The sequence below is a fragment of the Maylandia zebra genome, linkage group LG3 (genome assembly GCF_041146795.1).
Source record: "Maylandia zebra isolate NMK-2024a linkage group LG3, Mzebra_GT3a, whole genome shotgun sequence".
Lineage (NCBI taxonomy): Eukaryota > Metazoa > Chordata > Actinopteri > Cichliformes > Cichlidae > Maylandia > Maylandia zebra.
In genome coordinates, this window is record NC_135169.1 from 34,854,762 (window position 1) to 34,867,491 (window position 12,730).

The window sequence follows — 12,730 nt, forward strand, 5'->3', positions numbered from 1 at the left end:
GTTAGGATGCTGCTAGAATTTTTTAAAGTTTACATTATTTAAATGATAAATATTAATAATAATAAGTTAACATTTAAGTCTGTAAATTTATTAATTTTAAGAGGAACTACCAGCTGGCACTGATCAAAGACGCCATTAGCCTCGTTTTAGCACTGTTTGCTAAAGCCTTTTAAAAACTCATATACCCATACTTTTCAAAAACGAAAACTATTACGTGTTCAGAGTTTTATTGTCGGGTAAGTCTGGAGAATTTGGAGTGTGGCATTTTAAAGCTCGCCTGTATGTTCCCACCGTCGCCACAGGTGGCCGCTACAGGATCATTTTCCCTTCATTTCCTGACACATCGCTTTAAAAACACTGATAAAATCACTGAGATTTCTATCTGATTTGTACGCGTTGCTTAACCCACGAGCTTCACTGAAAAGATGACTTGTATAACTTACCAAGTGTTACTTAAAAATCCTTTCTAAAGTACCACATTTAAAACCTGGGGGGAAACTGCTAAAGTCATTACAGTGGTTATGATTGTCGCAAAAATATCATTTTCACTGCACTATTATGGCAACACAATAACAACAAAGTCGCAATATCTGCAGAACAAATAAAAGCAGTCAAGTTAATTTGACTCAAAATAAAAGTAAAGAGAGAGGCTGTCAGCATAACTGCAAATGAAATGAACTGTAACACACACTGTAGAGGAACCAATAAGCAAAAGATCCACGGTGCCAAACATCTAACAGAACCATGAAACCCAATTACTTACAGGAAAAAGAGAACAGAGAAGCTGCGTGAGAGAAGAAGAAACACTATGATAGTAAACCTCTTTTTCTCAAGTGCCAAAAATCTAAATCTAAATGACCGCATAGATTAAATGTTACACACTGGATAAGACAGATGATGTAAAACTGGAATGTTGGCATGTGAATATAAATATCTGGTTTGCACTTTTCTCTCAAAGTAGAGTTTGAAGGAGGGGCTAATAGTTTCTTTTCTATTTAGTTCCTACGTTTTCCTGCGTTTTTTTTTTTATTATTATCGCCGTGAAATATTTTAAAAGACTTTAAAAAGAATTTAGAGTCAAGATTTATGTGAGTCATTCCCGAGAAAGGAAAGATCAAGTTAAGATACAATATCATAAGATCAGACAAACACTGTTCAGCAAACGACCCGGAACAGATGTAACTACTGATGTTTAAAAAAGCATGATTTTGTAGAAGATATACTCTTGTGCAGCAGCATTTCATCATATATTCACTGTATATCGACGCATCTCTATGTGAATGAAATGAATGAGAGTGAAAATAGAGCCTCAGCTAGGTGGTGTGCATAGTTTTTTTTTTTAAATCTGAACTAAAGTCATAATCCACAGATCTTCTTGTAGTGGCAGTGAGTGCTGGCCTTGCTGCTGACTGTGCTGATAGTATCTTGAATCCTTAGAAGAGGGATGACTGGCATCATAGTCGTAACTAAAGGTTTGTATCCTCTTTATCCTTCAAAACTCCACGCATAGCATGCAAAAGAAGGCTATTTTGTGTTTTTGACCCATCTGCAGAGAAGTGTAGGAGCACCCACATTAAAAAGCTTTTAATATGTGAGGTTAAAGTCATTATCAATGGCATCCCTAACCCTAGTGCTGTGTTTTGGAGAGAACCACATCCTATCCACACACCCATCCATCTAGCTCCTTCTGCTTATCAGATTCAGCGTTGTAGTTGGAGCCCGTCCCAGCTTCTTGGGACACTTAAAATGGCACATTTTAATAGTTTAGGTTAGAATGATAATCACAGATGATGACCTATGCCCCATGAGTTAAAAGTAAACCTGTGAGGATTTACTTTCTTTTACTGTCCAAAGAAGCCTTAACCCTAAACCTCGATGTGTCACACTTTATCTGGTGGATGTGGATGTTGCTGATTATGTCCTTTACAGTCTTGATGTAGTTAGATAGTTCAGGAGTTTTTCATCACCCTCTCCCTCTTATGTCTCTGATAAAACTTTCCCATAAATCATCATCTCTCAATGTAGACGGCCACAACTGGAGCCCATTAACTGGCACAATTAAACCCCAAAAAGCACTGTGTCCCACCTTTACTTTTTATCACTTTATTACCGGTACAAGTGTTTCACTGGTCAGGGAATACGCTGAGCCAAAACTCAACTGATCAGCACTTCTTCTGCTGCTAATTCAATCCCACACCAGCGCCTGCTGGATTGGCCCCCGCTGCACGCCTCTTATTTAAGCATTATCTGCTCCCCGGGTCGCCTCAGTTCAGACAGCTCAGCTCTGAATGGAGCTCAGGAGCCGGTGTCTTCCTCTGTGTGTCACACTGCATAAAATCTGGGTTAGCTGGAGCGCAGCACCCAGGGGAGGCTTTTCTCTCTCATCCTCGACATGTCTCCCTGCCAAACGGACACGGGGAGTGTTGGTAGCGGCGGGCGGGTGGGCGGGGAGGGGGAAGGCGGGTAGTCACAGCAGAGTAGCGCAGTATGTCAGGGCCTACGGCACATGAGAGCCCTGGCTGCTTTCACCCTTTTTTTTCTTTTGCAATAGCATAGTGAGAAACATGCACGGTTATGAGTACAGATACTTCACTCACACACATAGGTAGTGTGGGTTAGGGTATGTAAGCTACACACACACACAGCTTCCACATCACCAGCCTCTCAATCTGGCAACCGCAGACACCTCAGTGGCCAGAGGCTTAGTGGGTGGGTGGATGGGGGGACTCCAGTCACACACACACACACACTGTGATACACTTTCCCTGCACTGACACACACAGACATGTCTCCTCTGCCCATGTTGTCTTGCGTTGCGCCGTCTCTCTCTTGGCAGATGTGGCCTTTGGATCAGACACTAATTAAATTCCTCTCCTCTCATTTGTGGGCGCGGGGCGAGCTGAGCCGAAGCAGCTCGAGCACCTGTTGCAGCAGCAGCAGAGAGAGGAGGAGGAGGAGGAGGAGCGTGCTCAGCAGGCGAGGCGTAACTGAAATGCTTGTTTACACGATACCCAGTTATTGGTGTGGGAGCCACAGCTGACAGAGTGACAGATAGCATAGACGGAGCGCTGAACTTGGAGACGCGGAGGCTTTATGAGATGTCACAACGGCTAGGCTGCCTGAGTTGTCGGCCGTGTGGTCGGGATGTCTTTCAGCTTCGGACACTTTTATAATTCCACATTTCCCCCCTCCTGCGTTCACTTACAGATCTGTTGGGACAACAGGAGGGTTAGAGAAGGTTGTATCGTGGTGAGGTTCAGGGAGATTTAGGCGTGCTTGCACTGCAACATTTCAGTTATCTTCATATAAAACTTCCTTAGGTTGTTTAACAGTGGATGACATATCTGTGTGTGTGTGTCAATGTGTGTACATGTGGCTTATGGTGTAAACCACAATGTGTGGTCAGTAAGACTGGAAAGGTGGTTCACTGAGGTAACAGTGAGCCTGGATTCACAATGCTTGCATTTCTTTATTTGCATGTGCTCAGCATGCAAACTGAATGGAGTGTAAAAGGCCTTTTGACTTTGGTGTGGCCTGACCCCCCAAGGCCTCCTCAGGTAGCTCAAACCTCAGGCAATACTGGGCGGGTGGCCCTTTAACTGTGGGCTGGTTGAGCAGGTGACCCGTATGCCAAAGGCTGCTGCAGCTGCACAGTCTGAGTCTGCCCCCTGGCCATTTCCTCCACTCTTGCCCTGCCTTGTCTCTGCACTATCCTTTCAAAATAAAGGCTGAAAATACAAAAAGCAAATGTTACTACATATAAAACCCTTCCACGGTGCGTCTTTGGTCCTGTCTTCCTCCCCTCACCCCCAAGTGGTCGCAGCAGATGGCTGCCCCTCCCTGAGCCCGGTTATGGTAGAGGTTTCTTCCTGTTAAAAGGGAGTTTTTCCTTCCCACTCTCACCAAGTGCTTACTCATGGGGGTAGTGTGATTGTTGAGGTTTTTTCTGTATTATTGTAGGGCCTTTACCTCATATAAAGATAAAGACCCTTTACCTTTATATGAGTCTACTGTTGTTGTGATTTAGCACTTTATAAATAAAATTTCACACTCTTCCCTCTAACTCTGAACAAATGTTCACACACTCTAGGGCTGACTACAGTTTGCTGAAGCGAATTAAACAGTAAAGACATGAGCAGCTTATTGGAACACAGGTGCTGAGATATTAAAGGGACCAAGGGTCTACTGCTACTAGATATCGGCTCACTGGGAAACAAGAGATTGCAAGAAATGTGTAATTTGTTCATTATTTATTCAATATCTCTTTTAAATGAAATAGGAATCATGTATTTTAAAACATAATGCGCCTTTTAAAAAGATATTATGTAAATTCTTTTTTAAACCATATATTTGAATCTTTAGTGAAGTCACAGTTTCCTGCCTGACCCTGATTTTCTATGTGAGGCTTGAATGCGGGAAAAAAAAAAAAAAAAAAGCAAATCAAAATTCCTTTTGTCAAAACAAAAGTGCCCCGAGGGCTGGCCGGGGTCTAGGCATTCCCATGGCCTTACTGCCATCCAGTTGTCACAGCTCGGCGGTAGCGAGAGCGCGACTTTACAGCGAGAGCTCGGAAAATCTCTCGTGGCCGTTTTAAACGCCGGTGCGAGAGACGGCGTGCGCACTTGGAGCCGTTTCTCGCGGTGCTTTCTAGAGGTGGAAACGCGGTTTTGCGTACCCCGACCTGTTTCCATCCCCACCACAAGTAGTTAATTTTTTAAGCAATACAATCTGATGTAAGTCTGGGCATGGCTGCGGCAGATTTTCCCAACCCCCCTCTCTCACTCACTCTCTCTCTCTCTCAATCCCTCCCCAGCACTCATACACACGCACACGCTCACACACACACACGTATATATACAAGCGCGTGCCCAACCCTACTGCTGCTGCTCCAAAATAATTTCTTTTTTTTTTTTTGAAGCACAACGGTGGGGGCTCCGGAGAATATAAGGTGGCCATATTTGATAGATTTGTGTCGGGGTCTGCAATGCAGAAAGCGAGAGTTGTTGCGTGTGATCTGGCAAGTGACAGTGACACCAGGCAAGTCTGTCGGATTCGTGACTGATCCGGACTTGAGGGGCTGGGGAGGGTGAGGGGGATAGAGAAAGAGAGAGCGAGAGAGAGGGGAAAAAAGAGAGGAGGGGAGGTGGGGGGTCAGAGAGAGAAAAGAAACAAACAAGTAACAATGTAACTTACATGCAGTCACACACCCCTTTTTTTTTTTTTTGCTCCTTGTAACAATGTGTACGTTTTTGAGGAGGGAGGGGGCGCGCGGAGGGAGAAAGAGAGAAGGAGAGAGAGAGAGAAAGGAGGAGGGGGGTGCGTTCTGAAATAATATAGTCAGCCATTTTTTATGTAAGGGGATTTTTTTTTCTTATTGGGGGGGTTGTTAAAAAATAAATATAAGAGGGCGGCCATCTTTGTTGCTCTGCCTTGGTGTAAAATATTCCAAAACGCCCCCCACTTTTTCCTGAGCCGATTTGAATATTAAATAAATATCATATAATCGGACAAGAACGCGCTTTTTCTCCCCCTTTCTTCTTCTTCTCCTTCTTCTTTCTCCCTCCTTCTTTTTTTTTTTTTTTTTAAATACAAGGACGGATCCAATGACAGGGATATAATGTCCTCTCCTCTCCGGTCCTGTGAGGAAGACGAGGGCATGGTGGTTAATTCCGAGGGAGGAGATTTTGATGAAGAAGACGACGACGGGGACCTGGACGAGAACGCAAGCGACATAAACTCGCCGGCGGCGCCTCGGGAAACTGCAACACCAGCCGCGCCAGGTACAGTAAAAAACGGGAAACTGGCGGACAGGTCGGGAGCGCGCACACGAAATAAGAAATACACACACTCACGCGCGCTTTTTGCTGCTTTTCTTAGAGGCACAAATATAAGATAGAAAAGCGCGTGATGGAAGTGTCCGAAACCCGCAGATCTTCTTTCTTTTAATCCCCCCCCCCCTCCTCCAACACATCCCATCCAGGTCCACATCGGTACAGTAGAAAGCAGCGAGATCTCGAGTGCGCGCAGACAACAACAACAACAAAAAAGAAAGAAAGAAAGCCTCCTTTAACACTTTTTCCTTCCTCTTAAAAAAAGACAGCCGCACTCAGGCTGCTGTCCTGTTATGGCAGCTATACGTTGCTGTAGGTGCCATATTTGCAGCTGCGAGAGCGCGCTGTGCAAACACAAGTCCAGTTTGCAACAAAAACGCCACAAACTCACACACACAACCTACTGATGTGTTTCTGCTGTGTTTTGCACTTTGTCCTCACTCCACTTCCTCTTTGCGTCTAGCATCCCCAGCAAAAGTTTAAACTGAACTTGGCACCGCTGTTGTGGCTTTGCCTCCCCCCCTCACTTCGTCGCGATCTCACTTCACAGTCGTGAAAAGTTGTTGAAAAGAAAAAAAAATAGTCCCTTGCTTTTTTTTATTGGTGGGGTTCTTGGACGTGCAGGACTTGCAAATTGTTTTTAAAAAGCAGAGGTCTGCGGGGGTAATGAGGTCGCCCTGAAGGACTGGCACACACGCTAGCATGGACTCTCCTCTTGGCCGGAGGCTATGTATAAATCTGATAGCAGTCTGGGGAGACGATGCAGTCACAGAGCCGGGCGAGTGTGTGAAATCGCGACGAGAGGCACAAACTGCCTGGTTGTCTCTGTGATAGGTCAGGACAGGACAGCACTGCCCGCATGCTGCTCGTTTTCTTGTAAAAGGTACCCATACTGCGTTCAGCTCCGGAGGACCTGCTCGGTCGTTACCCGTATTAAACGTCTATTATCGGGCATGTTTGGCGCCTCGGAGCTGGGTGTTAGTGTGTCTGTGTCCCATTCTGATTCTTAACCGCCCCCCTTTCGCAGCAGCAGCAACATACAAATATCGATCGCGTCAGGCGATGATTGACTAAATGACATTCTGGAAGTTTCTGTGGCAGTGAACTTGCACGGGGGGGCAGTGAAAGTGAAGGGTGCAGAGAGTGGAGGCTGGTTAACCACACAGCAACAGTGGAGATCAGATGCACGGCTGAAAGCTGCCGTCGTGGGCTGTACTGTGAGCTCTGGTTTGGATGTGACTGAAGCACAGAGTTAAAAGTCAGCTCGGAGCTCCGAGTGTCAGGACGGCAGCCTGCACAAATCATCCCACTGCGCTCTTTTTTGTACTTAATTATCTCGAGGGCTCCGTGGACCTGCTGTCACGCAGTGCGAGACAGATAAATTAGTGTCGAGGCCTCCCGGCGGGAGGACCTTAGCCCCATCGCGACCTTGTTTCCAGCATCGGTTACAGCGGTGGTCAGGGGGCCTGAGCGGGAGAGAAGTCGTTCCAGTTCACCGCTCCGGCGGCCTCTGAATCACCGAGCCCCGCGTGCGTGCCGCTGCCGCCCCCGGCGTGCGTTCGGCGGCTGAACGCTGCACGCAGACGCGGGAAGTGGGGTTGGCTGGTGGACGGGGTGGGAGTGAGGAGGAGGTGAGGGGATGGCTGTTGCTGCTGCTGTTGCTGGTGGTGGTGGGGGGAGCGCGCACCAACAAAGGCAGGCAGACAATAAAAACCGACAAATCGCAGCCTGTGAAACGGGACGAGCGGCTGGCGGAGACCGCAGCCCATATCTTGGTTATGCTTCAACGCTTTGCTGCTTTCTCCGCGAAGCCCGGGCTGCTATCTGCCCTCGTCTTCCTGTGTTTCTCTTGTCATTTGCAAGCCAGGTCGGCCTGCAGGTTAAATTCCTTTCTCCCCCCGTGGCTGCGATGATTCCCACGTAAAATCGGGAATAACTGGCCTGACATTTTCAGGTCTTATGCCACATAATGTCAGCTGGTTTCAGTTGCTGCACAGTGGCTCAGTCCCCTCTGAGCTGTCTGAGGTTTTCAGACTATTTCTTCCCTGAAATAAAAGTTTTATAAATTTAAATCCTCCCTCAACTCATCAGGATGTATCCATTGATTATCAGCAACAACCCCACCACCACCACTTCCTCCCCTAGGGCTCTGTTTTTCTTTTTTTTCTTCTTTTTAACAAAGGTAATGATCACCCTTTGCATTGCCATAAACCAATTACATCCCCAGGCTGCAGCAACCGGCTGTCAAATCTACTTAGAGCGCTCTGACAAACTATCTAATTTAGCATGTGTCACAATTCAGACAAGGTCAGAGGTCAGCGATGCCACTGTGTGGCTATCGTGCAGCCTTTGTCATGTGTAATTATGGTCAGCTGGGATTAGCGGGCTTGTCGGGGAGCGTTTTGAGAAGATTAATGTTCAGCTGATTCTGATAGCTGTCTTTTCTTCCACGCTTTCTTAACCCTCTCTCTCTCTCTCTCTTCCTCCTCAGAGGAAGAGGCAGAGCTATCAGACAGAGAGGTCCCGTTGAGGAAGAAAGGCCGGCCGAAGAAGAAGAAGGACACAAAAAAGAAAGACAAGGAAGGGAAACCTGTCAAAGCAAAAAAACGCAAGAAGATCGTGAGTTTCCTCGGCCTGTGGATTTTGGAAGTTTGACGTCCACATTACAGCGTCTTAACTGCTCTTCTTCCTTTTTTGTTTTTCATCTCTCGCTGCATGCACAGGACAGTGATGTAGAGAGAGACTCGGACAGAGAAAGAGACTACGGCGAGAACTCGGACAGCATTGCCAGCGACTATGGATCTGGTGAGAAAAAGAAAAAGAAGAAACATAAAGAAAGGAAAGAGAAGAAAACCAAGAAAAAGAAAAAAGATGATGGGGATCGAGACAGCAGTCAGGAGGAAACAACGAAGGTAAAGACGTTTTCGCTTGACTCCCAAAAACCCCAACAGTGATCAACGGTGACGAGTCCACCCTTGTTCACGGTCTGATGCTCTGCTTTCTTCTCAGCAACCGTTAGAACAGAAGACCTCGGCGCAGCTGGCGAGGGAGTGGGGCCTGGAGGATGTCGATCACATCTTCACAGAGGAGGACTACAGGGAGCTCACCAACTACAAAGCCTTCAGCCAGTTCATGAGGTACGGCCTGCTCTCTGTTCTCACGTGGGTGGGTGACATCAAGACAGCTAAACCTTCCCCAATAGGCTCCACAGATTAGGTTTACTGGATGGTTAAATAGGTTCAGACAACTCACTTCTGATGAGCTGTCGTCAGGTGGAAAAAAGGTGCTCGACATTCGAATTTCTCTCGCTTTTCAGGGTAAAAGACGAGTAAGAGTGCTGACGTCCTGTGGGAACGTTTGTCTGGAAATGTCGTGTCATTACGCCTGTATTCAAAAGACATTAGCTCCGCACACTCGCTGTGACTTTGCACTGCAGGGGTGCAGTTTGGAAATCTTTTGATTCTAACTTCTGTTTGAGTTGCAGAGTGGAGTCAGATTCCCGTTAGCTGATCTGATGGGAGTGGAAGTGCTGCTGCTAACTATGTGGATGTTGACAATGTGCTTATGGCTTGTTGTCAAAGGAGCTTGCAAAGAAAAGCGTCTGGACTTCTTTAAGTTGCTTGAAGACGTTTCACCTCTTATCCGAGAAGCATCTTCAAGCAACTTAAAGAAGTCCAGACGCTTTTCTTTGCAAGCTCCTTTGACTACGATGACCTGGATGACTGAGAACCTTCACAGACTTATGGCTTGTTGTTTTTATTCTTTACTCCCCCACAGTGTCTACATCTGCTGGTAAGCTTACTGTAACTGCTCAGCTCATGTGACGAGGCTGGTTAGGAGAGTGAGGAGTCCTCGGCTTGGCTGGCTAACTTTTACAGAGTTCAGGTGCTTGAGGGTCTTGATCCCGAGCAGCTGTGGTGATACGGGTGCCCACCTGGTCTGTTGTGGTGATGACAGAGCTGAGCCTCTAGGCAAAGTTCCTACCTGGCGTCTAGCTGACAGACAGAAAGGAGCTGTCTGTGAAATATTTCTAAACTCGAGGAGAAGCTTGTTCATCTTGGAGATGCTCTGAGTTAAGGTGCCTCATGGCTTTCGTGGTGAGGTGTATTTTGGGCTTGGTGACCTCAGGCCTGATCCAAGATGTCTTGAAGACATTGTATGTTATGACTGAATTGCTTCATTATGGTCCCTAATCTGTAGGCGGTGGCTAGAGACAGAGAGAGGGGAGATCTAGTCAACTCTGTTTGACTTTTGCCCCCTGGGACAAGGACCCAAATAAGCAGTAGAACAGATGGTTAGATACAATAGAAACATCAATAAACGTCCATATATGGTTGATTCTACAACACATGGAAATGAAACTGTTTCATTGACAGGACTTGAACCTATTAATACCAAACGAACCTTAATAATAATAATAATGTCAAAACGATTTGATGCTTTTTGGTGACACTGCTTCCTCCTTAATGAAGAAGAGCTCCTGTTAAGTGTCTGTTAGCACAGACGCCAGTAGCCTGGGTTGACTACTATTACTTGTTTCTGTCCCCCTGTGGCAGCCGTGTCTTTATCATCCCAGCTTTGTATAAATGAGACAGCAGCCCCCGTGTTACATGTAACACTGTGTCAGCAGCAGCCTGAGCCTCGGTCTCTGGGGCTGACTCATACCTGCTTTGACTCTCATAAGTAATGTGTAATGCCCAGCGCCTGTTCAGCCAACTTGTCTGCAGCTGGTAGGAAAGCTAATTGACAAATGAACCTGGTGATTGGCTCTCTTGATGGAGGTGAAAGTTTATTCATTTTGGTTATGTGGTTTCACTCTCACAACGCTCTCTCTTAGGCCGATGATCGCCAAGAAGAACCCTAAGATCCCCATGTCAAAGATGATGACCATCCTGGGGGTCAAGTGGAGGGAGTTTAGCTCTAACAACCCCTTCAAGGGCAACGCTGCAGCTGTGGCGGCGGCGGCTGCGGCCGCTGCCATCGCTGTTGCCGAGCAGGTCTCTGCAGCGACCGCCTCACCTGAACCGCCACCTCAGCCTCCACCTGTTAGAAAAGCCAAGACAAAAGAGGGCAAAGGTCTGTCGTCTTCCCATTCCTGTACTAGGACCAGGGCAACGAGATGTTTTAGAGGCACACGATGAACACAGCAGATGTTGACCGATGTTAGGTTTACAGAACTGCGCAAAAATGTTGAACCACCCCTCATTTCTTTAGATTTTGTTTCCAAGGAGCCAGACTTTTATGTAAATGTACTTTCTGAAAGTATTTCAAAATCTTTCTTTGGAAACTAATTTTTACTTCAATCCTAGTTCCTGATCACTTTCAGAGAAATGGTTTTATTTGTTTGTTTAAACTACTTAACACTGAGTTGTTGATCATCATGCTTAAAAAAGGCACCTAACACCTAACCAGTGTCAGCTGTCTGCACAAGAAGCCATTTTTAAGGAAGGGAAGCAGGGACAAAAGACTGGGGTATGTCAAATTACACAAGAACTGGACTGTGAAACAGGTCTAATGGAGTGATGAATCCAAATTTGAAAATATTGAGTCAAATCATCGTTGATATACAGAGAGGAGGTCAGGAGAGAGGTATACCAGTGAGTGTCTACAGCCATCTTTATAAACAGGGTGGAGGCACTGTCATGGTTTAAAGCTGCATTTCACCCAGTGGTGTCAGAGATCTTGTCAAAATGAGTGGAATTATGAACGTAGATGATCCATTAGATCATGCAATACCTGCAAAGCATCTGATTGGCAGCAGCTTCATTTTTCAGCATGACAATGATCCAAAAAACGCTGCCAATGCTGTAAAACATACCTGGATAGAAAAAGACACAGTGGAACTCTATCAGTGATGGATTGGCCTCCTCTGAGCTCAGACCTCAACATTATTGAAGCAGTGTGGGATCATTTTGACAGAGAACAGAACAAAAGGCAGAAACATCCAAAGAAGAGCTTTGAAAGTCCTTCAAGAAGCCTGGAGAGCTATTCCTGAAGACTACTTAAAGAAATTACAGGAAAGCTGACTAAGAGAGTTTAAGAATAAAGGTGGTCAAACCAAATATTGACTTTCAAACTGAATAGAAATATATTTCCATGTATGTTTGCGCGTTTCAACTAACTGCTGCACCTGTTTCCCCTTTTCCTGGCAAAATCTAAGGGTATGAGGGGTGGCTCGAGACTTTTGCACATGTGCTGTACATGCTAATGGAGAGCAGTAAACTAATGCTAACCTCTCATTTACCTCTATCCCTTTTCTGATACAGCTCACTGATACAGCTTCTTTGTTATGCTGTCTGTCCAGGTCCGGGTTACAAGAAGCGCAGTAAAAGTCCTCGAGTTCCAGACAAGAAAAAGGCTTCAGCCGTAGCCAAAGCTAAAAAGATGGCACCCATCCGTATTAAATTATCACCTATCAGTGCCAAGAGGAAGAAGAGCTGCTCGGTGAGTGTGAAGTTTAGAGTATTCGTGAAACACTGAATCGGTGGAAGTTAAAAACAGCGTCGCTCCCTGTTGTTTTCCTCTGTTTCTTGTTACCTGTCTCTCCTCCCTTCACTCACTGCCCCCGTGCTTTCTCGTGCTCTGCTAGAGCGAGGATATGGATGAGGACGAGTCTGAGCAGGAGGACTCCAGCGTTCACAGCTCCTCGGTTCGCTCTGACAGCTCTGGCCGAGTGAAGAAGAACAAGCGCGGACGGCCTGCCAAGAAGAAGAAGAAAAGTAAGCGCAGCCTGCTTGTTATACGTACAGCACATAATTATAAATGATGTACAGCCTCCCTGTCCACATCCATCTTACAGCTCCACTGTTAAGTTTACTTTGGCTTATTGGAATCCAAAGGAATAATGCAGCTCAACTCTTCTGGTTCAGACAATAATCTTCTCTCTTTGCTGATAAAAG

General features: G+C 46.1%; 1 protein-coding gene across 4 annotated transcripts in view; it reads left to right on the top strand.

Annotated features, from left to right (window-relative positions):
* The first annotated feature begins 4,929 nt into the window (after positions 1-4,929).
* chd3 (chromodomain helicase DNA binding protein 3) overlaps positions 4,930-12,730 on the top strand; it is a 56,383-nt gene continuing 48,582 nt past the window's right edge. For 2 of the 4 annotated variants that reach the window (XM_012922278.5, XM_023153100.3), the window contains exons 1-7: positions 5,117-5,780; positions 8,323-8,450; positions 8,555-8,743; positions 8,841-8,968; positions 10,669-10,907; positions 12,136-12,275; positions 12,421-12,550. In XM_012922278.5, the coding sequence (XP_012777732.2) occupies positions 5,618-5,780; positions 8,323-8,450; positions 8,555-8,743; positions 8,841-8,968; positions 10,669-10,907; positions 12,136-12,275; positions 12,421-12,550 (1,117 nt within the window). In that variant the 5' untranslated portion in view covers positions 5,117-5,617. Of the gene's footprint in view, positions 5,038-5,116; positions 5,781-8,322; positions 8,451-8,554; positions 8,744-8,840; positions 8,969-10,668; positions 10,908-12,135; positions 12,276-12,420; positions 12,551-12,730 lie in introns of those variants that run through there. The other 2 variants (XM_004562672.6, XM_012922279.5) reach the window with 2 other exon arrangements.